Source organism: Delphinapterus leucas, chromosome 16, assembly GCF_059928025.1.
Source record: "Delphinapterus leucas isolate spDelLeu-1000000601 "Yukka" chromosome 16, BTC_Dleu_Yukka2, whole genome shotgun sequence".
NCBI lineage: Eukaryota > Metazoa > Chordata > Mammalia > Artiodactyla > Monodontidae > Delphinapterus > Delphinapterus leucas.
The window spans coordinates 24,862,757-24,889,040 of record NC_143144.1 but is presented as its reverse complement, the minus strand read 5'-3'; the positions used below and the strand labels follow the sequence as shown (position 1 = coordinate 24,889,040).

The 26,284-nt window shown below is 53.4% G+C and overlaps 1 protein-coding gene across 9 annotated transcripts in view; it reads right to left on the bottom strand.

The window, feature by feature from the left end:
* LOC111183459 (uncharacterized) overlaps positions 1-26,284 on the bottom strand; it is an 84,284-nt gene that overhangs the window by 13,815 nt on the left and 44,185 nt on the right. For 8 of the 9 annotated variants that reach the window (XR_016388061.1, XR_016388060.1, XM_089897591.1 and 5 more), the window contains 16 exons: positions 24,650-24,676; positions 22,117-22,170; positions 21,056-21,142; positions 19,505-19,558; positions 18,311-18,355; positions 17,874-17,942; positions 16,533-16,556; positions 14,964-15,026; positions 13,867-13,911; positions 13,360-13,512; positions 12,488-12,586; positions 11,117-11,161; positions 8,667-8,708; positions 7,672-7,698; positions 6,643-6,723; positions 1,149-1,202 (listed from right to left, as the gene is read on the bottom strand). Coding sequence is in view for 7 of the 9 variants with exons in the window: in XM_089897591.1 (XP_089753717.1) it covers positions 1,149-1,202; positions 6,643-6,723; positions 7,672-7,698; positions 8,667-8,708; positions 11,117-11,161; positions 12,488-12,586; positions 13,360-13,512; positions 13,867-13,911; positions 14,964-15,026; positions 16,533-16,556; positions 17,874-17,942; positions 18,311-18,355; positions 19,505-19,558; positions 21,056-21,142; positions 22,117-22,170; positions 24,650-24,676 (969 nt within the window). In the remaining 2 variants the exon portion in view is untranslated. Of the gene's footprint in view, positions 1-1,148; positions 1,203-6,642; positions 6,724-7,671; positions 7,699-8,666; positions 8,709-11,116; positions 11,162-12,487; positions 12,587-13,359; positions 13,513-13,866; positions 13,912-14,963; positions 15,027-16,532; positions 16,557-17,873; positions 17,943-18,310; positions 18,356-19,504; positions 19,559-21,055; positions 21,143-22,116; positions 22,171-24,649; positions 24,677-25,509; positions 26,020-26,284 lie in introns of those variants that run through there. The other variant, XM_089897595.1, reaches the window with a different exon arrangement.

Genomic DNA, 26,284 nt, shown 5'->3' with positions numbered 1-26,284 from the left:
TCTCTGACATGGTAACAACCTCCCGTCAGCCATTTTCTGTTTTCATACAAAACTTGGGAAACCTTTCCAGTCTCTTCAAAGAGACACCCCCGCCCCCTAACAAGGAAGCGAGGGCTGGGCGGAGGGCGGGTGGGGTGACTGCTGAGGACTCTGCCCCGAGGAGGGGGCCTGGAAGCCTCTCTCACCCTCCCTCCACAGAGCCTGGCCCCCCAACGCGCTTAGGAAGGACTGGACAGTGGGGGTACAAGTTGGCCAGAGGCAGAAGCGGTGGGGAGAAGGAGCAGGAAACGGGCACGGACAAGGGAGACGGGGGAGAACGGGGAGAGGAAGAGAGCTCTGATTTCTCTTCGAAGCTGTGTCACTCCTCGGAGCAGCCACCCTGGTTCCCCAAGTGGCTGGTGATCTCAGGGAAGCCCACGCCTCTCTCCAGAAGCTCCCCACCCTCTCCTCCCTCCCCTCTGCCAGCTGTGGGACCCGAGAGCATAGCGATAGAGCCGCTGGCGGCAGACGGCAAGAGGGAGAGCTGCTCCCGCGGGCAGAGAGCCCAGCAGACGGCCACTCAGAGGTCCAGCACCCAAGCCGGGCCCCCAGCGACCCCAGGCCCCGCGGTGCGGAAACCGGGCCAGGCTGGGAGGAGCTGACGCGCGGAACTCTCCTGCCTCCGCCCGCCGCCCTGGCTGCGGGAGACGTGACCCCTGGCAGCCGGCCTGAGGCACAGGTCTCCTGGCTTCTCAATGTCTCCCAGATTTTCTAACACCACCTGGCACTCTGTTTCATGCCGTATCCCTAAATCACTGCAAAATTGAGGCGTGTCCGGTGATAGCAGGGCCTGGGGCCTTGTGTGGCACCTGGGACCGATGCCAGGTGACCGGAAGCTGAGTGAAGGAAGCTCTCCAAGTCTCTGTCCACTTGTAGCTACAAAATGAGCACCTCAGGCCTGCCTGCCACCCCATGGGCTGGGAGGGTCATCCAGAGAAGACATGGATGAGGTGCTTGCCGGGTCGAGGAGGAACAGATGGGGGCCGAGATGGCTGGCTGACGTGGTGGCCCTGTGGGCTGCAGGCGCAGGGGCTGAGGACCCGAGGCTGAGAGGGGCAGCAGGGCCCCCTGTCCTGGTGGTCCAGGCTCCCGGCTCGCTGAGCACTCACCCTCTCTCCCTTTGGTCCCGCTGGGCCTGGAACTCCAATTGGTCCTGGAGTACCCTGGGGAGGTGAAAGAGTGCAGAGGTGAGGGTCCTGACGCCGAGGGGAGCCCCGGGAGCCCCGCACGACACCTGGAGATGAGCAAGGTCCAGAGGCCCAGTTTTCAGGGTTGGCGAGGCCAGGCTTGTTCAGGGCGGTCATTGGACTGGGCCGCGTTCCTGTTTGGGTTTGGGGGCCTCGGGGAGAGAGTGCCTCCCCGCTGCCTCAGAGCCAGATTTGAGGAAGGTACCCCTTTGGTTTCACAACCAAGCTTGCCAAGGCTGAAAACGGCAGAACAGTTGCTTAGTTTGCTCCCAGATGCGCTCGGGAGGGAGTCGACGCCATCCCAGGGGTGGGGAGGCCGGGGGCTGGCACCCCTTTGCTGACGCAGCTCCACATGCAGCGGGAGGGTCTTCATGCCACAGAGACCGATGCAGACGCACACACAGAGGCAGGCGTGGGAGGGTCATTCAGCCACCGCCCACTCCACCCCCACTGCGGGCCCTGGCCCTGGCCTTCAGCCTCCGGCCAGGCCTTCTGTCCCCATCCCAGGCCCTAGGGAACAGGCTGGATTGGAGAGTGGATTAGTATGCTTCGGATGTCTGCTGACACTGGCCTGGCAGGGGGGTGTGTCCTAAGCACTCCTGACTCGGGGCTGCAGCCCAGGGGGGCAGCTGGAGCATCAGAGCTGTGTTGATTAGAGACACAGCAGGGCTTGCTAAGGCATAATTAAACGTCTTCTCCAGGTTCCTAATTTATGGCCCGACTAGACGGAGTCTATATTTCCAAGCTTCCTATTGCTCTGCCTCGGTGATTATATTTTCTTGCTTAGGACATGAGGACTGGGCCTGGGCCTGTGGGCGGTTCCCGGTGGTGCTCCGAATGTAGCTGTGATAGGCAGGGCAGGAGCAAGGTGAGGAAAGGCTGATTTACTTTACATGAAAATAAAAAAGAGGATAAGATGTTCTCGGTGGCTCCTTTGAGGGAAGAAGGAAAGCTGTGGACATCTGTGACTGACAGAGTATCAGAATAGCACTCTGGAGTCACTGGCCAGCTTCAAGTCCTGCCTCAAAGGCCTACAACTGTGATATTGGAAAGTTTCTTGGCTTCTCTAAGGATCAGTTTTCCCACCTGTAAAATGGGAATAATAGCATGAGTGTCTGCTTCCTAGGTTGCGGCCAGGTTAGAATGGATGAATACATGTCACACATTTGGTGCTGGGCCCGACACCTAGGAAGTGTCCAGTAAATGTCCTGGCAGGGTAGGATCACTCTTCCCATAAACATTTTCCTTTAAGGTTGTGTTACTGATTTTATAAGAAAAAAACCCTTCAGGTCCAAAGGGGACAGAATATATGAATGTGCACTGCTCCCCTCTGTCCAATATGAAGGAAATAACTAGTTGAGAGGAAAGTCATGGTTTCTCGTGATTCCAGCCACAGATAATGCCCCTAGCCCAGACTGGCCACCTGGGAAAGGTGTGCTAGGTGCGAGGAGGATGGAAAGAAAGGGACTGTGGTGGGGGGCAGCTGTGGTGCCACAGGAAGTGAAAGGTGTGGTTGTGACATGCCATCAGAACACTGAGCTGGGACTCGCCCGCGTGCTCTTAAGTGCTACACCTGCCCTCACCCCTCAGTGCGGTCCCCACCACATACACACCAGACTGGTGGCTGCACAGGACTAGAAAGCCCTTGTGGGCAGACAGGAGATGGACAGAGCTCACAGCGTGAAGACAACACAGCATGACGGGCACATACAGACACTGTTGTGTTTGGTGGGGATGAGTCACAGCCCAAACCCCTAGGGCTGGGGTCCCAGGCTGAAGTCAGCACTCCTTTAGGAACGGAGTCTTTGCTGCTGGAACAGCCTCCCACCCCACAGCCAGTGTTCCGGAAATTCAGATTTGAGAACCCTGGGTGCATTCTACAGACAGGGAAATTTAGATGGAGGCTGGCTGTCTTTGGTCAAGAGGCGTGAATAAGCACTTCTGAACTGAGCACAGATGGCACTTTCTGGTGGTGGTGGTGGGATAAGGCATGCCTCACTGAAGAAATGAGGCCACAGCAGGACAGGCGAAAGGGATTACAGGCCAGGGGGTGGGTGGGTTGAGGGGTAATGGAGAAGTGACACTCACCGGTGGCCCAGGCCTGCCGTCCAAACCTGAAGCTCCCTGGACAAAGGGAACAGTTTGACCAAAAGAAGGGGAAGGGAGGAATGGGAGGGAGAAAAAGGGACCAGGGAGGGAAGAGGTGAGTGAAGCAGTGACTCTGGACAGACATAAATGCTGGTAATTAAACAAAATGGGAGAAATAAGCTTGGGAGGACAGGTAATGTATTCACATGAAAACCAACAAAAAACATGGAGACACTGAGTGCAGTGTGGCCAACTGCTGAGCAAGCTGGGTGGAGATCAGTGCAGGTGGCCGTTCCGATCCTCTGTGCCCCCTGCTCCCCTCTCTCCTTTCATCCTCTCTCAGAAACCTCTCTTCCAAGGGATTGCAGTGTTCCAGGGAAAGAGATATAGAAAGTAAATTCATGGAGAGGTGTCTGGAACCAGAGCTAGTGCATCCTTCCCGGGACCAGTCTTACTTGGGGAAGACACGCCTACATGGCAGGGGGGGCCCAGGTGAGGGTGGTCTTCCCAGTCTTTTTTGCATACTGTTGAGGCGAGGCCACACTGGGGGACCCCAGAAGGCTCAGCATTGAATTACAGCATCCAGCTTTGAAATCTGGGCAGAAGCTGGCCTACTTCAACTTCAGCTAGGTGGGAGGAGTTGGGGCCTTGAATGACAATACTAATGATGCCTGACATTTCTCTGGCATTTTACAGTTTGCAAAGCTTAACACAAACTCAGTCCATTCATATTATCCCAGACAAGGCCTCTTTTATAGAAAAAGCCTTTAGGGGCAGCTGACTGGGACAGAGGTCTAAGGCCATGTATCCCTTGGAATGAACTGTCTGGCAGGTGGGATGCTATTAAGACCCACTCACTATGCAGCATCCAGTGATATATACAGTGGGAATTAGAGTTCTTGTCCCCATGCTGGGCTGTGATGCTGCCCCTACAACCCACCTAGGAGAACAGGGGTACAATTATCTGATGATACCAGTAAGACAAAGCAGGGAGAGAGCAACTGGGACATTCTAGGCCAATAAGGACTGAGTTCTTGAAATCTGCTTCCAACTGAGCCTCAGAAACGAGCCTAGGCCTCAGGATTTTAAAGGTGGGGGAATACCCCCAGGTAAGGGAGGGCAGGAAGCTGCTTCCTCCTGGGGGAAGGGTGTTGGGTAGCAGGACCCTACAGGGCCTCGCTTCTCAGTCTTAGGGCCACATAATTCTGGGACCAATCTTGCTTATGGCCTAGAGAGTTGTGGTTCTCAAACCCAGCTACAATGTCAGAATCTCCTGGGGTGATGTTGAATAATACAGATGCCTGGGCCCTACCCCAGCCCAATTCAAACAGAATATAGCATACTTGGAAAGCTCCAGGGGACTCCAACGTGCAGCCAGCACTGAGAACCACTTCTGTAGGGCAAATAAGAGGAACGCAGTAGGATGTGCCTGGAAACACAGGCTGCTGCTCTATGAAGTAAAACACTGAGGGGAAGCCTAAAAACAGAACTTTAGCTAAACATCCATGTACTTTGTCTATGCAGCGTTAATACTGAGTTATCTTGAGAGGCCTGGCGCAGAGGGCATGAACTGGAGTTTTGGGGGCCATACGTGGGCCACTGACATATTTTTCTATGGGTTGCAGTACTGCAGATAATTTTGATTTAATATTAGAAAATGAGGAGATACCCCATCAAATGCCAGATGTGTAGCTTCCTTAGAAAAATTAGAATATGCAGAAATACTGGACCCTCATTCCCCCAAAGCAACAGTCCGCTGAACTAAGTAGGGTTGTTACCACAGTCCCCACCACTCCTTATTGTCCGTCTGATGTCCACATTAGTTGCCCTTTATGAACACTGCTTGCTCTGTTGTTTTCTTAAGCTAGCCAAAGCACTTCTCTGTACCCATGTCTCTATCAAAAGTTGAAAAATCAAAGATAGACTGGGTACTTTTTCTTTCGTCTGGCACTTTCTTTGTTTATATTACCTGTATGCTCTTCATTTCAATCCCTGACTGAATTCCCCAATGTTCACTAGGGTTATTGGAGCCATGAAGGTGAACAAGGAGAGGTTTGTGGTTGAGTGGGGGTGGGCAGGAAGGCGCTTTAACAGTAAAGAGTACTTAGTCATTTTGGACACAGCTTAAGACATGGGAAAGTGTCTGCTAAAGTCATCAGTTTACTGTAGTCTGTCAAGCGAATCAGCTCCTTAAATATTCCCACATTTGATGCACTAATGAGGTGTAATCATACCTTTTGTTCTTTCTCTTTGGTTGCTGGGATTACATTAACCAGACCTTCAAACCCTGCCAAGCTGGGGCATCTGGGCTTCCCATCATTCCTCTGCTTTTTACAGCTTCCTGGGGGTAGGAACTGGCCTTGTGCCCAGCACAGAGGAAGCCTCAGTGGCTGGAAAGAGGCCTTTGCAAGGCTGTGGCCTCAGTGAAGGAGCAGCCTCTGGTGTAGCCAGGCCATCGACTTCGTATGTGACCTCAAGTGACTCAATTTTTTCTCTGGACCCACCAATAAAATGATTACAGGGAATCCTAAAGTCCCTTCCAGATCTTGAAAAACAAACAAGAAAAGAGTGCCAGCCTCACTGGGATGTGAGGGAGGATGGAGCCCAGGGCTCCGGGATGGGTGGTGGGATGCGCTCACCTGGAGACAGGTGAGGCAGTGATGAGATCATCAGTCACTGGAGCTTGGGGCAAAGGAATTCGCCCAGTCCAGGCCAGACATCGGGAGATGCAGACGCCTTCTGAGCAGCCCCCGCCCTGACCTGGGGCCTTTAGCTGAGATCAGAGATCTCAGGGAACCAAGATGTGAGTGGCCTTAGCCTGCTGGGACCTGAGGATCTGACTTTTTGCAAGCTTTTCTGCTGTGGCCAGTGCTTAAGAGCAGAGAGCAGGGGCTCTCTTGGGGTCTGCCTGGGAAAGTAGGAGAGACATGAATACTCTACTGTCCCAGTGCTCCCAAGTCCTCTAAGCTTGGCCCCAATAAGGGCAGATTTTTATTGCCTCAGACAAGCACAAGTAGGGCCTAAGGCTGTTCTCAGGCCCCTTCTGGCTCCCAGCTGGGTCCTCCTTGGGGTGGGGGGCTTTGTCGTATTCAGATTCACATTCCTCCAGAACCTAGGCCAGGGCCAGCCCAGAGGAGGCCCTCGGTAAGAGAGTTAGAGCCTACGGTCTTGTCCAGGTGGGAAAGCAGAACCCCACGGAGCTCTGGAATGCTCAGAACTTTAGAACCTCGAGTTTTCCAGTGGCCTTCTCCCAGGGCCCTGCCCAGCACCTCCTCAGGACCGCCCAGCCAGGCCCCTCACACCAGTTTGCCGGGTCCACGATACTTACGGGTAATCCCAGAGGACCTCGGTCTCCTTTTTCTCCCTGGATGCCCTTCTCTCCTTTTGCTCCATCTAGCCCTGCTTCCCCCTGAAGGAAAGGGAGATGGGCGAGATCACAGAAGGGCATGGCCCAGACGACTCATTCTTGCATTCTGGGGTCCTGCAGATGGGGATGGGTGGTGGGGAGGGATGGCAGATAGAGGAGGGAGGAGGTAGAGGTGGCTGACCCAGGGGTGGCAGGCCGGGGACTCCAAGAATTGCTGAATTCTTAGCCTGGCTCTGCCTCAGTTACAGTCAGTTACTACAGAGTATCTCTGTGGTAACTTTGAGGTCCCCAAAGGGAAAGGGGATGGCAGGAGTAGAGACAAACCCATAGGTCAGTTTCAGGTCAGGCTTTGGCATAGACGACCATTTGCATAGCAGAAAAACTGGGACCCTGCAGCTACTGGATGGCGAATGCCTGAAATGCCACCGCTGGAGCTCTGAGGCTCCCACACTAACCAGGAGAGGAAAGAGCCTAAGAGTCCCCTGGAGAACGCCAGTGTAGGAGACAAGGGCTGTTGTCACGCCAGCAGCCTCCAGCCCCTCTTATCCATTTGCAACGCTGCGGGTGGGAGCTGGGAGAGTCCCAGGCCAGAGTCCAGTGGGCTTGGTCCTGGGAAGGGGTCCCTTGCTATGCCACCCTCTGTCTGCCACCTATACTTCAGGGTGAGTGAAGGGTCTGGGGCAGGTTACATGGAAAAAGGATTTCATCACTGGCTAAGAATCTAACCTGTCACTCTGTAGGGTTGATTGATGGATGGGAAAATTCTGAATCCAAAGCCTGCCCAGTGTCAGTGATGGATGTTAACGGGACCATAGGACTTTATTCTGTCCTAATGGTACCCCACTGGCTGAAGTGTCACATGATTTCGTTTAGGGAAGGGGTCAGCTGGGTCCCCTGTCTCTGAAGCATTTTCTCTCTTTTCTGCCTTCACTGACACAGCGCCTTCCCCCACCCCCTTCCCCCAGCACCTGTCACGTGATCTCTTCTTACCTTTGGTCCAGGAATGCCTTGGAGCCCCTGCATTTGGAATCAAAACAAAGCATCTCTGGTTAAGTCGACTTCCTTGTCCACAGGTTGGACCACAAAAAAGCAAGGGCCCTGTACAAAAAAGTACAGAGCCTGGCCTGGGGCCCCTTCCCAGGAGAGGTAGAAGGGAATGCTAAGGGGGGGTCCACCTTAGGACTTCCTGGGGTGGGGTCTGAGCCAGGCTTCCCCAGCCAGGGACTGAGAATCTCTCTGTGGCCCTCACAGCTGACTCATGAGAGAAGATTCAGAGTCTCATGAAGGCAAAATTCAGAGGGAACACAGCAAAAATTAAATAATATGTGCAAAGTGCTTAGAGTAGCATCTGGCTCATAGTAAGTTTCAATATACCTTGGCTACTGTCATTACTACTACGACTACTACTACTTGTACCAATGACAATGGGTGGCCCATCACCATGGGGACTCTGAGCCTGGCAGAGGCAAGGACCAGCATCTGTTGGTTTAGGATGCTTGGGGACCCTCGAGGCCCAATGCACAGGGGTCCCTTTAAAGGTGCCTTATCATCTGTAACCACGGAAAGGCCAATCCAGTGGGGCTGGTTTTAAATGGGTCATTTTCTATTTTAATCCTGGTCTTCTTGCTGGCTGGTTAGCAGGAATAAAAGAGGGAGAGGAGCAGATGTCTGATGGCAAAGGGCAGAACCGAGTGACAGAATGACTCCTACTCCTGCAAGGAGGGACCAGACCTCGGGGCTGCCATGCCAGTCAACTGTTTCTGGGAAACCGGGCGCTGCCCAGGCTCCTTGGTGTCACAGAGACGATGCCTGTTTAAGGTGGGGGGGAAGAGGAGCAGGGAGGGGCTTGTGGATGTGAAAATCCCACCGTGGAAGGAGGTGATAATGACCTAAGGTTGAGGTTAAGCCCAGTGACTGCCATGGGGAGGGGATGTTAGGGGCCTAATCACAGTGGACTGAAACATAGACAAGCCCTCCAAACTTACCGGAGGTCCGGGAGGTCCCTCTGGCCCTGGTGGCCCAGGAACCTAGAAGCCAAAGGGAGACAGTTAGCCCACCCCCTGTTATACTCTAAGGGCTCCTGCCTTCTGCCATAGCCTGGGGTCCGGCTAGGGACTGCAGGGCCGAAGGACAGAACTACCAGCACACAGTCTCCCAAACAAAGGCCGAGGACAGGTCAGAAACTCATAGCACCTCATTAGCCTGCACAGTGTTTCGAAAAAACAAACAAACGTTGCCATGAAACATGCTCAAAATGCCTATTCTTCTGGATGTTTTTGAAAAACCAGAAAATCTGGCCGCCTCAGGCTCTTGTTCGTGCATGGCAACAGCTGCCTGGAGCTCAATGAGAGCTTTCCCTTCCGGCTGGGGCTTGAGTTCCTCGGTTTACCTCAGTCCTCACCACTCCCTATTATTTTTAACCCAGACTTCTTGCATTCATTTGTTGCATGCCTGGTCCCGGTTGGCATTTGGGTTTGAGACCTTTAGCTTAAAGGAAGAGAGACTGGTTGTCTGGAATGGGGGGAGACTGAGATGCTTCCGAAGAATATTCCTCAAGCTCCCCAGGTTTGTAACAGACAGGATGGGGACTGTGGGTCTCCGTTTCTCTTGAGGGCAGGTTAAAGTCAAAGAGATTCGGACTGGACAGAGAACACGAAGGAACCCTCTCTACGGAGCATGCTGTGCAGGGTAGATTCTGTCTCTGGTGAAGATGGACATCCATTTCTCCACAGTCAGCCACCCAAGAGGCAGGAAGGAGACCCGCCTGCTCTTTTCTGAGCCGGTCCCCCCATTTCAGCTTCTGAACTCTCCTTGGGCACCTCACCTTCCCAGGGACAGAATCCCCTGGAGTGTGGCCAGCATGGGGACCCTCTGCCAGGTGACTATAAAGGGAGCCTCTGCACTGGGCAGACAGGGAATCCCTGCTGTCGCTTGGACAGGTGGGCTTTTTAACTCCATAAATACTATTGTCTCCTTGCAGGGAACTCAATCTTTGGAAACTCTACCTTCTTAAAAACAAAAGTTTACTGCTTTTTTTCTTATTATAAACAAGTAATTTTTCATATATCTTGATTGGGGTAGAGGTTATATAAATCTATGCATGTATTAAAATTCATAGAACTGTCAAAAAGTCAGTTTTACCATATTATCATTTTACTGTATGATAATTTAAAAATAAAAAAATTTAAAGGAATACAAATTTATTAACATATTAGTAAATAAAGAGAACTGAAAGAAGAAAAAAGATCTCTGAGTAATGCTAATATTTTGCTTTATTTCCTTCTACTACTCTTTTGATGCATAAAATGTATTTGAATGTACGTCTATACTTACGATGATATCATATATATATATAAAATTTGGTTCTCTTCTCTTTTTCACTTAACACAAAACCCCCTTTTCTGTTTTTTGTATGTTCCCTACAAGCCTCGTTTCAATGTTGATGTGTTATTCATTGACTGGAATAAAAATGAGTTCCTACCTAGCCAGGGCTTGGAGCAGGGCTTGGCGTAAGGAACGCTCTCCAGCATGGGGACTATTATTACCATTAGTATTTTGTGGTAAGTTATTTAATCATTTCCTTCTTGTTAGAAATGCAGCCTGTTTCCAATTTTTAGTTTAAATACATCTGGAAGGAACATTTTTGCATATTATGCTTTTCCTGAGTTTCAGAGCATTTCTTTAGGAGCCTATCCAAATAAATAACATACATGTTGTATAATCAGGTCTGTGTTACTAAATGCAGATGGGGTTTGGTGACACTGAAGGGTGACCGAGGGTTTGGTGGTCTCTCTCTGTGGTAGTGTCTGGGTGGCCCAGGCCCTTCCACCAAATAGCCTCTCCCTCACGTATCCTTGACCTCTGTTGCTCTCCTGGCTCTTACCCTAAGCCTGATTCCCTCCCCTGTTATGAGAAGCTGGCTTCCATCCTGACTACTTCTCACTCCACTGTTCCCTTAACCACCACACTTCTCAAAAGAATAATGCCTCTCTCTGGAAACCCTACCTCTGGAGCTTCTAGGCAAACTCCTACAGAGTCTTCGAGACCCTGCTCCAATGACCCATCTTCTGCGGTGCTCACCCGACTCCCTGAGCTGCTGCCATTCTAGTGCCCACAACTGGGGACTGTTTGCTGCACAGGGATGGTCTTGTTTTCCTGTCTCCAGGCTCTAGCACTGGAATGGAACATGGCAGGTGCTGTGTGAATACCGCTGAGGGACTTGATGAATGGGAAGACCGCGGAGAAGACCTGTGGGTCCTTGCTGACCCCTGAGGTGCTCAGGAAATGTTCAGCTTCCTGCACTCTTCCTGTGCCAGGCAGTTGTGAGTTTCCTTCTAGAGCACGGAAGTGATGTGCACACTGGAGAGACTGTGGTGTGACAAGGTCCCCGTCAAATAATCCCTGTGACACAAGCCGCAGAGCAGGCACAACCTACCTCCACTCCTGGGTCACCCTTCTCCCCAGGTTCTCCTTTCTCTCCCTGTGGGCACAAAGCAACATGGCGTGGGTGCCAGCACTCAGGGGATCCTGGGAGAGACACCCTCAAATCTGTGACAAACCTGACCAGTACTAGACTAGGCCTAGATATCAGCAAGGACCACCTGGGAGGCTGCAGAGGTAGCTGGCCTGAAGGACGAAGGCCAGGGCAGGGGACTTGTGATCACTGACTTCCTGAATCTGAGGTTCTAGTAAGAACCTCAGAGAGGCTGATATTCTGTATGGATCCTGCAGGGCAGAGGCCCTAGGACGGACCTGGGACTTGTTTCTAACCAGCAGAATAGGGCCTACTGGCAAAGATGATGGGACGTCGCTCTTGTAATTACGTTACAAGCTTATGTTACAAATTATACATGATATACAAATGATAGGTTAAGACTGTGTTACAAGTATGTTACACACACACACACACACACCTGTCTTGCTAGGATGCACTGAGAGACGCCTGCTGGCCTTGGTCTTGAAGAAGCAAGCTGCTATAATATGATCTGCCTACTATGGGGAAGGCCGAGTGGCCGGGAACTGTAGGTGGCCTCTAGGAGCTGAGGGACTCATTGCTACTATAGAAGGAACTGAAAATTATGCCAGTAGCAGCGAGCTTGGAAGAGGACCCCAGCTGTAGATGGGGCTGCAGCTGGATGGCACCCTGACTGGGCAGAGGCCCCAGCCGCGACGGGCCTGGACCCCTGACCCATGGAAGCTGTGCCATAATACGAGTGCGTTGTTTTAAGCCACTGAATTTGTGGTGACTTGTTACGCAGCTACAGAAAGTGAATACGGCTCTAGAAGCGGAGCCAGGGCCATGGGGGTGGGGGGCGGTTGATGAGGGTACCTCACACCACAGCAGAAGCATTCCCTCCAGCTTGGAGGGGACATGTCAGGAGGCTACCAGCTGCCTGCCTGTCCCAGCTGAGTGGGGCAGCCACAGTCAGTGGCCTTCGAGGTATCCTGCACTGGGTCAGAGGTGGGACTGGTTGACCTCTGAGGTTCTTTCCACTTCTAAGAGGAGAATTCCGAGTCCAAGATTCTAGCACCTTGGAACTATGCTGGCCCCTGGAGATGGAGGCCACCACGCTGTGAGCGGAGGGCGCTGGAACCCCTGTTGACACCCAACTGCCCCTCAGGGAGTAGCTGCTCATCCAGAGGACCCTCCCATCCCCAGGCTGGACAGGCAGGCTGGCGGTCAGTGCAGCTTCATCACAGCACCAGGTACCCGCCAGGCAGGTGACCTCAGGGAGGGCATCCCGCTTGCTTGCCCTCATCGGCAGAGGCCTGCTGACCACCCTGATGCTTGGCCCCCTCGCCTTACTGTGAATCCTGGGAGCCCGATTGGGCCAGGCAATCCGGTCGCTCCATGTCTCCCTTGGTCACCTGGTTCTCCTTTCTCCCCAGTTGGGCCGTCTAGACCCTAGAGATCGAAAAAGATCTCTGTTAGTCAAGGGCAAGGTCATCACACTGAGGTCTGGGACCTGCCGTGGCATGCACGTGGGGCCACCTTCCTCCAAGGGCAGGTGTCTAGGGTGCTGCCTGGAAACCATGAAGCCCAGAGAAGGCTCCCAAGTCAAGCCAGAGGCCTGGCTGGCCTGGGCTAAGGTCCCTTGTTTGTACCTCTCCTGGGTCTAGGGCTGTCCCTATACTCTCCTGGGTATAGGTATGCTGTCCCAAGAGGCAGTTTTATACTCCCAACAACTCAGTGAGGTACCCAGGGAAAGCAATGTCATCCCTATTTTAATTTTATTCTTTTTTGTTAAGTCAAATTTATCAATTTTTTTCCTTAATGAATTATGCATTTGGTGTTGTAGCTAAGAAATCTCTTTTTTGTTTTCCCCCTCCCTTGACCACACGGCTTGTGGGATCTCAGCTCCCTGACCAGGGATTGAACCTGGGCCACGGCAGTGGAAGTCTGGAATCCTAACCACTAGGCCACCAGGGAATTTCCAATCATCCCCATTTTAGAGATGAGAAAACCGAGGCTCTGCCAGGTTCAGTGACTTTCCCGCGGACACAGATAGGAGATGACAGAACAAGACCCAGGTCTCTTGAGGCGGGAAACTGGCCTTTATAAAGTAAAGCTTGAAGGGAAAATGGGTGAGCGCCCTCTCCCCAGCTCCCGGCTCCGGTTTCCAGCTGCAGCTGTCACAGCGCACAGCCACATCATGCTGGGTGGGCCCCGGCACTCACCGGTGGGCCTGGCTGCCCCATCTCCCCTTTCTCCCCCTTCTCTCCTGGGTTCCCCGGAAGGCCATCTTCTCCCTTCAGTCCTGCAGGCCCAGCCTTTCCTGGGGGGCCTTGGGGACCAGGAGGGCCCACATCTCCTGGTTTGCCTCGAGGTCCCTCGAGAAAAGATCAACAACACGTATTAGATGCACTGATGGAGAAACGAGGGGCAAGAACAAGGAAGAATGGCGGGGGGAGGGGGAGGGTACAAAGGACTCGGCTCTTTGGCGCTTGATTGGACCAGCCAGAAGAACCTGTCCAGCTCCCGGTGGGAATCTGAGGGGCCGCAGCCCATCCCAGCGTGGGTTGGCCTGGCTCCCCCTGGGGCCAGCAGTGGGGCTCGGCTGGGCTTCCAGAGGCGGGCCTCCCCTCCCCTCTCCCTTCCCCACAAGGCTCCCTTCCAGAGCCTTCTGTATCCTCACCCCCCAGGGCAAAGATTATCTTCAGAGGTTTGTCTGGGAGTGTCCTTACCTTTTCCCCATCGTGTCCAGGAGGGCCGGGCAGTCCAATCTCCCCCTGTAGCCAGAACAGCTAAAGGTCACTCTCAGACCGGAGAAGAACAGTAACTGTTATTTATACAGCACTTCTTACGTCAGGTATCCTCTGCACTCACACAGAAGGTATGTACTTTCACTGACTCTGTTTTGGAGGTGAGGACCCCAGTGCGGAGTTGTGAGCCCAAGGCCTGGAGTTAGTGAAGACTGGATCCCAGTCCGGGCATTCCGGCTCCACAGTCCATGTTTTAGCCACAACCCTGCACCAGACGCTCCACAGGAGGGGTGCTTGCCTCCTTGTTCTCCCTCCCCCCCAAACTCAGCCTTCCAGTCCTGGCCCCCACACAGGGCGCTCCCTTCACTTCACATCAACCCGAGTCCCTTCTTTAAGTCAGGGAGGGAGATAAAGGAGGTGTGGCCTCTGCTTTGAGGCCAGGTAAACAACCAGCTGCATCCCCAAGGCAAGCTGAGAGGAAAGAGCAGTGAATTCCTCCTGATAGATCAGGGAAGGCTTCAGGGAGGAGGTGGCCTTCAAGTTGGGCTTGGAATATGAAGACTTTGAAAGGTAGAGAAAACCGGAAGGGACTTGAGGGCAGAGGACCTCATGAGCAGAGGACAGAGGGGCAAATGTGTTGGCCTTCTGGGAAAAATCACAGGGGTGGGGGGCAGAGGATAAAAGGGAGCAAAGGCAGGAATCGAGGGAGGGGTGAGATTGGGGAGGGGCTCAAGAGCTACGTGCCCTGATGGCGGGTTGGGTCCCTGCTGTGGCTCTGGCTGGGGCGGGGGCTCGTCGAGACCCGGCCCCACTACATCAGAGGGGTCTGTGAATTACAGGAGCCCAAGACAGACAGCGAGGGAAGAAAGGCAGAGCTGAGGATGGGGGGAGTGAAGGGGCGGTGATGTCGGTGGGCAGGCGGTGCCTTGGAGCTTTGGGGAGAATTGAAGGCTGGAGTGAGGTGGTGGCTCTGGGAACATGAGAAGGACACAGATGAGGGGCAGCCATGGGGTCCCGCGCTCAGAGACACACGCAGGGCTTCTGCAGGGTCTGCACCCGCCTTGTCAAGACAGTGTTACCTTCTGGCCTGGGATCCCTGGAGCTCCGGGTGGGCCAATCTGCCCAGGAAGACCAGGGGGCCCCTAGGAAAGAAAAGAAAGACACGTGGGAGAAGTTTCCAACTGAGGAGGGGTGGCCTGTCTCCAGAGAAGTATATGTGGAGGCTGGTTTATAGAGACTGGTCATTTCCAAACATTTCATCAGGGGCAGGAACACTTTTGTTTGCAGAGGAAATATGGAGACCCCACAGTGTAAGGCAGATAAGCACTGAGTGTGTCTGGATTAAAGTGGGGGGCGGGGACCCTAGGGCCACGCTTATCAGCCTCTCCCTCCCTGTCCGTCTACACCCTGGGGGCTCCTTGGGCTCCAAGAAGATAAATCTGACCTTCCCCGACAGTGACTTAAAAATGTCTCCAGGAAGCAACCCAAATGTCCATCAACAGCTGAACATCTGGCATATTCATACAATGGAATACTACACAGCAGTGAAAAAAGAACCGAGCACTGCACAGGCCATGCCATAGAAGGGAGAAACCCTGACACATTATGCAGAGCAAAAGAAGCCAGATGCAGACACCTACATACTGTGTGACTCCATTCATAAGAGACTCTAGAACTAAAGACAAATCTAAGCTCTGGTGAGAGAAAGCAGATCAGTGGTGGCTCAGGGTTGGGCATAAGTGTGGGACTGACTCCTGAGATGCGTGAAGGAACTTTCTGAAGTGATTGGGGTGGTGGGTACATGGGTTTATACATTCGTCAAAACTCAGCAAATTCTACACCTAAAATGGGTGCATTTTATTGTATGTAAATGGTTAATTCAAGGTTGATTATTAAAATGAAAAAAAAAGTTTCAGAAAGTTTTGCTTCAAAGAGCTATTTCAAATAATCTATTTTAATGTTTCCAAATGAAGCTCACTGATTCCAGAATCATGTGGTTAATACCAATTTCTGGGATTGGGGCACTGTACGACTGGTGCTTAATTCTGGCTTTGCATCATCCCTAAGTGTGTTCTGTGGCACATGGCCACTAAAAATATTAAATGACATAAAGTGTGAGTTAGTTTGAGAATGCTGTGATCTCCCCTCTCTTCTCTGCCTTGGAAGTTAAACCTGGTGGTAATCATTTTAGCTACAAATATTTACTGAAAGCCTGTCACTGGTAGGCACACGTGCAAAATCCAGGCTTGGAATTCACTGGTTTTCCAGATGCAGAGAATGAAATTGATTTCTAGGAAAGAGGGAAAGGTAGAGGGTCGCTACTGATTTTTTTAGGATTATGCACTTTATTTATTAGCAAAAGCTTGGGTAAAAGGAGACCATAAAAACATCCTCCTCTATACCACCATTTCCTTGACACAGCTGCAATGAGAACCAGTATTTGTCCTGTGACAGGAGTGCACCACTGGGTCGCTGAAGAGCTACTCCGGACGACAGCCATGACCCTGCTCAGGCTCAGGTCAGCCCCTGCCCCGGCACTGCAGGGTCAACCCTAACCTTCTGGAGGCGAGACCTCCAGTCCTGGCTTCCAGGCTGCCCTCCACCAGCCCTCAGCCCAGTGCCCGGGGAAATCAGGAGGGAGGACTCACCATCAAGGCCAGTGTCCGGATCTCCTAAAAACCAACACCATGCGATCAGTTGAAGAGCAAATAAGAGCCACATGGAGGGTCCCCTCGGCCCAGTTCTGGAAACGTGGGCACTGGGCCCCTTGAAGGAGCACAGTAGAGGTAGATCCTCCTGGGGGACCTGTGCCTTCCAGCCCCACCCCACACCCACCTCTCCCCTCCCAGAGGCTTGTAGTCACTGGACAGGGAGTACCCCACGAGCACCAGATGCTATCCTACAACAGATTCCTACATGCCCTAAAATGGACTGCAAATTTTCTCTTTACAAGAGAGGGAGGGAAGCAGCATCTCCTGTTCCTTCTGTTCTGTTTTTTTCTTTTGGCCTCGCAGCATGGGGGGATCTTAGGTCCCTGACCAGGGGTCGAATGCATGCCCCCTGCAGTGGAAGGGCGGAGTCTTAACCACTGGACTGTCAGGGAAGTCCTTCCCATTCTTTCTAATCATTCACTGGGACCCTTCCTTGAACTTCCCTCTTCTCCTAGAACCCAGATTCAAGGCTCTGATGTACCTCCCTTGAAACAGACAGACACAATAGAACAAAACACGGCACCACTGGAAAAATAAGTTAGAGGGACAACTCTTGGCATTAAAAAAAATAACTGTACAGCTTGTAAATGGATTCACATAGGTACAAAGGTTCCTTTAAAGGGGCGGTTCTCAATCTGGGGTGATTTTGCCCCCCTGGAGACATCTGGCCATGTGCAGAGGCATATTTTGGTTGTCATAGCTGCGAGTGGGGAGGCATCTATTGGCATCTAGTGGGTAGAGACCAGGCACGCTGTTGAACACCCTCCAGCACACGGGACAGGCTTCCCCACAACCAACATTTCCCAGCCCCAAATGTCAGCGGCGCCCAGGTTGAGAAGCGCCGCGTTTAAACGAGGGTACCTTATGAACCTGAAATATGATTACATTGACACAAAGGTAGATGTGTTCCAGGAAGACAGATTCTACCATGTGAAGGGGGAGAAATGGGGTCCTAGAACCCCAAGTGGGCCAGCACCCTGCAGGCGCCAGGATGCCCCAGTTATGGCTCTCAGTGACCCAGAGCCAGGATACCTGGCCAGCTGGGCCCAGACCCAAAGCCAGGCCATCTGGATTTCAAATGAGGGGGCCGTGTGCATGGGGGCTGCATGGGGGAGGCCGAAGGAGGGAAGGCAAGGGGATGAATCCCCGGAAGCTCTGTCCAGCGGCCTGGCCTCGGGGACATGAGTCAGGGTGTTGGAACGCTCAGCTCTGTCATCACACAGCCTGGAGGCCCATGAGGACCTCCACATCTCTCATCTCTGGGTAGGCCCCGCTCACCTGGAGAGCCTCGTTGATGTTTCCATTGTAGTCCACCATCTCTCCTTTCCCGGGTTCGCCCTTGGAGCCCTACGAGACAAAGGAGACCTGCACCCAGGGCCTGGGCCAGCGGGGACCTCAGGACAAGCTCTCTACCATCACTGGCTGCACAGGGGATGCAGAGCAGCTGGGGCGGCTACTGGGGGCTACAAACACTCTCAGAGGATGCCCAGGGGCTCCAGAACCAAAGAGAAGACTCCGTGTGAGAACCCTGGACTAGACAGACCTGGGGGAGACTAAGTGCAATCGTGGCTGCAATGTCAGACCTCCTATTTGGAGCCAGAATGCTCTTCCCTGCCCCCCACCCCCCCGCAAGGCCCCGGGGACAAGCCACTTCACCCTGTGACCCCAGGGAGGTGAGATGTGGTGCTATGACTCTGGGTGAGAGATGCACGTACCTTGGGGCCAGCAGGTCCCTGTTCTCCAGCTGCTCCAGGCTCCCCCTGTTGCACAACAAAATTGGAGTGAAATGGGCACAAAGTCAGGTACACAGAATCTGGTGTCCCCAGATGGGCCGTGTGTTAGGGAACTCAGAGGGGGCCAGGAGGCTCAGCTCAGCTCAGGCTGAGAGGCGCAGGGCTCCCTATGCATCCCGTGCAGGCTCCACCCCTTGGGAAGCACCTCCACCGGCCAGCAAGCCCCTCTCCCTCCCAGCTCCCTCCAGCTTCTTGCTGGAAGATCCTCCTGTCCCATGTTAGTTGTTGGTGATTCCACCCATGTCCGTCTGGCCACCTCCCTCCGGTCTCCTAAGTCAGCCACCTCCTCGGGAGCAGGGACCAGACCCTCTGCCCCTCTTTATTTCTATCCTGCTCGAGGAGCAAGGGCTCAGAAAGTTTTTGTTAATTGCCTGGGTGGTTGACAATTGCCATGGACAGCCCAGGCGGTTCCTGTCTGCTGGTGAAAGACCCAAACTGTGGGAGGAAACATGGGGGCCAGGGCAAGGCATTAGAACACCCAGCCTCCTGGAGCAGGTCGGGATGGGGGGTTTTGTTCCTGCTGGAAACAGGGCAGAACTGTGGGGAATAAATGAAACGTGGTGTAAATTGTGAAAAGCAAACCATAGTTCCAATTGCTCTGGGATAACGCGAACACTGAACACATTTCAGAAAATCAAGACAAAGTAAAAATAAAGGGAAAACAAACCCTTTAATATAACTCAACTGCTGCCGACCCTGCCCAGCTCATGGAGCCTCGCCTCCAGGTAACCTGCCCTGCACCTCCCCAAGCCCACAGCCTTTCAGTCACAGGGCACCTGCGAAGGACACAGCAGCACCAGGCTGACCCATCCACAGGGAGTAGCTGGAGGGAAGTGGGGCCCCATCTTTACCAGTGGTGTGGGAGCTAGCAGAAGCAGGGGCTCCGGGTCTCTCCCCAGCCCCAGCGTCCCATCCCTGGGCCTGCCTTTGCCTGGCCGCCGTCTCAGTGGAAGTTCTCCAAAGCCCAAGGCGACCAGGAGAGATGGTAGGCACGAGTCATGGCCGTCAGCCCTGTGCCTGGAGGCCCAGCGGCAGGACGGCCAAGACTCTGTCTCTCTCTCTGATCTCCCAAGCTGACCCTCATCCTGCAGCTCTTAGATCTGGGGGCTCCTGTACCTTGTCTCCTTGCCGTCCTGGGGCGCCCGCCCGGCCATCAGCTCCAGCTTCCCCCTGGGCAAGAGGAGAGAGATGGGTGAGGCCACACGGGGCAGCTGGGACTGCTGCTTCAGGGGCAAAAGATGGCCTTGCTATTGATGTTCTAGTAAGTGTCTCTGGGTCTCTGTCTCTTTCCCTGCTGGCTTCTACTAACTCACCCCATTCCACCTGTCTGACTCCTTCCCACCCTTGGGCCCCACCCAGGTCTCACCTCCTCCTAGCAGCCCTCCCTGACTACTCCCTTCCTCCCCTGGGCTCTGTGCTGCCAGGCCCTCCTCAGGTCTCGGTTAACACACGTGTGCCCAGTTCTGTCGAGGCCCCTAACTGTGGACTGCCACCAGCCTCCAGGGGCAGGAGGCAGGTCATTTTGGAGGTTGGAACTCTTACACACCTCATCAGGTCCTGCCTGGAGGACAGAGGGGAGCAGGAGGGGCCTGGGCACGTGGGGACGGGGTGCCCAGGAGGCCTAGGACAGGAGGAGCAGGGAGAGGTAGGAGGTAGCCCACTCCAAATACTTCATTCATTCAAGATTTTGCCTGGTCCTGGAAAGAGGACATGAGTCTGGGGACAGTCTTCTAGCTTTCCCTTGCTTTTGTCCTAGGATACAGGGACAAGAGTAACCAGATTTCCCCAGCCCCAAATCGAGACCCAAGACGCGCCTGGTATCACGCCCTTCAGGGTCAGCGGGACAGACTCAACACCGGGCATGCCCTGGAGGCTGGGTGCTCGTGCCAGGGAAGCTCTGTTCTCACCACAGTCACGTGGGAACGTGGCGCTGGGCCCGAGACCCTTCCTGCCACTTCATCTTGCCTGTCTGTGGGGTTCCCTGTGGCCCCCTACACTATATTCCTGTGAATTGTGGGTTTGCTTCTCCTGCTAGATGGTGGGCAAGCCGAGGGCAGGTTCTCGGCAGCTTCACAGCCCACAGCAGGCCTTGATAAACGTCGGTGGAATGAATGAGGGTACTGCCTCAGATCATGCAGAGTAATTAATCCTTTCCTTATAAGCTAAGCAAGACACCCCCTTATTTCCCTGTGCTGTTAAAATAAACCAAGCAATGCAGGAGGCATCTGCCTCGCAGAACTCTAAGTCTTACCACTGCAGCTTGCACCCTCTGCAAGGAAAGTGTGGGCAGCCCCATTTGTAGCTGTCCCACTGCTGCAACCGTACCTCCCTGCAGTGTGCCGCACCAGGTGGGCCCAGCTGATCCCGGACCTGCAACTGATTTAGAGCCTAAGCTAGGGGCCTTTCTGGTTGTCTTAAGACCTTGTAGCCATTGGTCCTTGACTCAGTTACATCATAGCCATTTGAATCAATGGGACCATCCATCTGCCCTAGAGATGCTTGGAAGCAGAAGCTTGGTCCAAATGACCTTTCTAGAATCCACTGGAAAAACCACACAGAGCAGGAGAGAAGACAAGGTGCCCAGGACACGGGGTCCCCCAAATGGACTAAGGATAAAGGCCACAGGCAAACATCTGCCTTGAGCACTGATCCCAGGGAAAGACTCACCTTTGGCCCTGGGGGCCCAGGGAGCCCTGGGGGCCCAGGCTCCCCTCTGCCCCCTCCAATGGAGTTGCCGGCATCACCTTTTTCTCCCTGGGGGTGGAAGGTAGAGTTACCATCACTAACTCTGGAAGAAGGTGGTTGATCCCTGTCTTTTCTCCCCTCACAATTCGAAGGAGTGAAGGCAGCAGACTGCCTCTCAGTCTATGCTGAATGTTGGGGGACATTAAGGGACTGTGGGCTCCAGGATGGCCTTCAGAAACCTGGCTGTGGGATTTGAGGAGAGAATGGAGCTGGTTACTGAAGGAGAATGGGTGTAGAGCTAGAACAAGACACCCATCAGGACCAGGATCTAGAGCAGTGTTTCTCAAAGTATGTTCCCTGGAACACTCCTTCCACAGGTTGGGAATATTCAAAACATGAAAAAAAGGGGTCTGGTGGCCAAACAATGTTGGAAAGGCAAAGTGAAATGAAGCGTCGCAGGCTCTTTCACTGCAGGGTGCTAGGAGCCTCTTAGGCCAAGGTGCCCATGACTCTCTGAGGAGCCTGTTTTATTTATTTAAATTTTTACTGGAGTAGAGTTGATTTACAATGTTGTGTTAGTTTCAGGTATACAGCAAAGTAAATCAGTTATACATGTACATATGTCTAATCTTTTTTAGATTCTTTTCCCATATAGGCCATTACAGAGTACTGAGTAGAGTTCTGAGGGACCTGTTTTATATAGCTTTCCCCACACTTATTTGACCCGTCTTTTTTTTTTTTTTTTAAGTGGAATATCTTACGGAGCTCACATATGGTGGTGCAAAGAAATCAGACCAGGTCATAGCTACTAAATTCTTTGAACTGGGGCATTTTTTTTTTGCCAATCAGGGCCTCCCATGTGGAACCCCATGCCTCTGCCCCCCAAAACACAATCTGGCTGTGTTCCAGCTGCTTTCCCCCAATCTGGGAGGGACACCTCCAGTGCTGGGGCCCGTGTGAATGTGCAGGGCTACGAATGTGGCTGGGGATGGACACTGGGGCCTTTACACAGAACCCACCATTCAGAGCTGGTTGCTACCCACCTTCTGCCCTAGGAGGCCGAGTAGCCCAGGGGGGCCCGCAGCCCCCTTCTCACCCTGCGGAGGAAATGCAGACAGTTTGGGTTAGGAACTGTTTCTCCGGGATGTTGGCGAAGGCACCAGCCCTCCAGCGTCGGGCCTTGGCTTTTCTCTCTCGTCTCTCTGCCCCTGCGTGGGCTCTTCTCGGAAGGACTCCACTTTCGGCTGGACCCCATCAGGGACCAGACTCCTTCCTTGGGACACTTCACCCTGGTATTGTTATCCTCCCCATCCTGTGTGGGTGGGGCCCTCAGCACTTACGCAGGGAGAGGGGCCAGGAGCATTCAGTCACTTTTGGGGGTCTCCTGGGGACAGGCGAGCAGTTCAGAATGCCAGTATTTGGGAAAGGCTTTTTTAAACTGCTTGGCTCTTTTTTATGTTTGTAATGTCTAGCAATTAGATACCCCTGGTCTCTAGAGAGAGCTTTCCGTCTACCTCCTCCCTACCTCTAGGGAGGACAAAAACTATCGAACCAGAACTTCTCCTTTGGAGGAATATTTTGAGAAGTTTGCCTCCTATTATGGGTTGAATTGTGTCCCATGAAAATTCATTTGTTGAAGTCCTAACTCCAAGTATCTCAGAATGTGACCTTATTTGGAAGCTGGGCCATTGGAGATGTAATTAGCTAAGTTATGAGGTGGGCCCCTAATCCAATATGATTGGTGTCCTTATAAAAAGGGGAAATTTGGACACAGACATGCATATCGGGAGAACACCGTGTGAAGATGAAGGCAGAGATTGGGGCGATGCTTCTACAAGCCAAGGTGCCAGCAAACTACCGGGAACTAAAAGAGAAGCACGGAACAGATTTTTCTTCACACCCCACAGAAGGAACTAACCCTGTCAACACCTTGATCTCAGACTTCTGTCCTCAGAACTGTGGGACAATACATTTCTGTTGTAGAAGCCACACAGTTTGTGGTCCTGTGTTAGGGCAGCCCTAGTAAACGAGTACCCTTCCCTAACTAGCTTCTTCCTGAAGAACACTTTTTCTCCCTTATGGCGCAAGTCCCAGAGCCCTGCTCTCATTGCAGAAAGGAAGGGGCTCCGAGACTGTGGACGACCCCTCACTGCAGCAGTGACACAGCCACGTCCAGCACCCAGGTCCGCCTTCTATGCCACAAAGACTTCACTTTGATTCAGAGCATCCAGTATCAAGAAGGCCCCTGCCTGGTCAGCATGAGAAGCCCCACTCTCCATAGCCTGAAGGCTGGTGGTTCTCATAGGTAATAATATAAATTGAGGACCCTGGGGTTATAATGTGCTCACATCTCAATGAACTTTTCAGCTGGAGCCACAAAAGTTGCCACACCAAATCTTTAACTGTCTTCCCCTTGCCACCTGCCCTTGGGTACAAGCTGAATGACAAAATGGCCTGTAGCAGGCTAAGGGAGGAGAGGAGGGGCAGATAAGGGCCCAGGTGATGAGAGGGATGTGAATCCTGAGGCCCCAGCTGGCCCTGCTGTGCCTGGGCTGTGCCTTTGCCTTTAGCTGGGGCACCCCCTCAAACAGGCCAGGTCTAAGGGAAAGGGTGCGGTCCTGCCCTACAGAGGTCCTGGGGGATGGGGGTGGGGGGAGGGAAAGCTTCCCTTCCTTCTAGGCTTTCCTCCTGGGTACCCAATGGCTTTCAAGGAGAAAAGCTGTGCTCTTGAGTGTGAATTTCCTGAAGCTTTGCCAGGCCATCGAGGCACTCCCTTTTTCCTGGAGACACATGCACCCACTGCACACTGCAAGCAGCATGCCAGCCACAGGGGTGGGGCAGGCAGTGGGGGACCAGCAGAGGCCAGGATGAAGGGAGCACACACTCAAGGACACGGTATCCTACCCTCTGCCCCGTCTTTCCCGGCAAACCTGGGGGCCCCGGCTTCCCTGTTGCTCCTGGGTCTCCCTTTGGGTTAAGAAGAGAAAGTCACTGATAAGAGGATGGGGTAGGGGTGGTGAGGGGTACGAAGGGCAGTAATCATAGATCAGTGTTTCCAGAATACTTGCCTCGTAAGACACTCCTCTTAAAAAAAGAATGCCCTGGTCAGAAAGTTTGAAAATGCTGCACAAGACCCTGCATTTTTTTTTTTTTTTTTTAGAGTTTCCCAATGTATATTTAGCATAGTAAAGGCTCTGAGAAGGCCTGCAGTAAAGACACCTGTGTAATAGTTTTAACCCTGCATTTCTCAAACGTATTTGACCATGGAAACTTTTTCTCATGTTACATCTCTTATTGTCCTGGATGAGAGAGACAGAGCCCTGTGGGTACAGGGGACAACAGTCACCACTGGAGCTGGTGTGAATGCAAACCAGACCGCTGCCCAGGCCAGGATCCAGGGAAGTGGGGAGGCATCTGCAGAGCATTCCTGAGGAGCAAGCCCCTCCCCGCAAGCTCTCCTCTGCTCAGTCAGGTCCCCAGCCCCAGGCTAGCCTCGGGGGACCAGGAGCAAAACAACAGCAGCCCCTCCCACCTCCATCCCACACCTGACACTACGTGTTGCCTCTGTATCAGTACCTTGGCTCCTGGGATCCCAGGCTCACCCTGTGTAGGAAAAAAACAAGACTCAGGTAAAAAGAAATGAGAGACCGAGAGTGAGTGAACGCAGAAGCAGAGGAGTGAAGGCATCTGAGGGTAGGGGAAGCGTCTGGCCAGCCCAGGGCTTCCCGCTGCCTAGGACTCGGGCCCCTCCTGGACTGTCCCTTATTCTTCCCCCAGGTGAGAGAGGTGGCAGGTGTGAGGCAGCCCAGGAGGAGGGAGAGGAAGGAAGGGACATTTGCTTCTGACACGGTGTCCCTGTAAATGACCTGCTGGGAGATCCACATTGAGCATTTGTGCTTCCGGGGTGTCTCCTCCCATCTGCTGAATTTAAAAAATTTTTTTTTTTGCTGTATGAGGGCCTCTCGCTGTTGTGGCCTCTCCCGTTGCAGAGCACAGGCTCCGGATGCACAGGCTCAGCTGCCATGGCTCATGGGCCCAGCCACTCCGCGGCATGTGGGATCTTCCCGGACCGGGGCACGAACCTGCATCCCCTGCATCGGCAGGCGGACTGTCAACCACTGCGCCACCAGGGAAGCCCCCATCTGCTGAATTTTGGAGTGTAAAGCAAAGTGCTAGGTTCCTTTCACATCGGCAGGCTGGCAAGACCTTTAGTTGAGGCTGGTGAACCTTTGCCACTTGCTTGCAAGGCTTAGTTAAACATCTGTTGTTCAGTCTGTGCATCTGGCATAAATGTTGCTTTAAGAGAAATGGTTCTGAAACCTGTCTGCTCCCTCCTTGGTCCAGTGGCCACCCAATGAGCCCCTGAAGCCCAACTCTGTCCTCTCTCCATCCCTCCCACCCTGCCCCTCAGGTGTTGAGTTACAAGGTCCACTGACCTTCATCCCAGCCACAGCAATTCCAGGAGCCCCCTGGCAGAGAGAAGGAAAGGCATGGGGACTTTCTCACCCAGCGGGAAGCACAGAGGACGTGGCCAGCCTCCTCTCCCAGCCTCTTCTTGGAGAGATGTGAGATGTGGAGGCTTCTGCCTGCCCCCAGGCCCACAGGGAAGGGGGTTGCTGACCTTGGCACAGAGGGAGTGGGTCCGAGGAAGAGGCTCTGCACAGCTCAGCTGGGCTCCCTGGGCTTCCCACCCACCTGCTCAGCCCCTAGACCCTCCTGGGGGACTTAGAGGGCACTGTGTCAGGCAGCCCATGGCTGGGCTAGACAGGGGCCCCCCTGGGTGGAATGCGGGGAGGGCTTCTTGGGATAGGAAAGGAGGAGGAGGAGAAAGGGGAGAAAGGGAGAGCCATGGGGAAGGGGACAACAGTAGATGGCTGAGTTCACCAAACTCCTGGACCCTGAGGGTGCCCGTGGGACTCTCCTCAAGGGAGCTCTCTGGCCCTATGCCCTGATGGACTGGGGCGTGGCTGGGAGTGAACTCCATTTCCTTATCAGCACAAGACCACCAACTTTGAGGTAAACAGGCTGCCAAGCACACCACTTAGTAAATTCCAAGTGAAGGTGATTTTTAGGGGGTCCCGATTCCCACATGGGTCTCAGAACTGCAGCCAGAGCTGGGGGTACCTGAAAGGACTTTTTTTTTTTTCCGGTACGCGGGCCTCTCACTGTTGTGGCCTCTCCCGTTGTGGAGCACAGGCTCTGGACGCACAG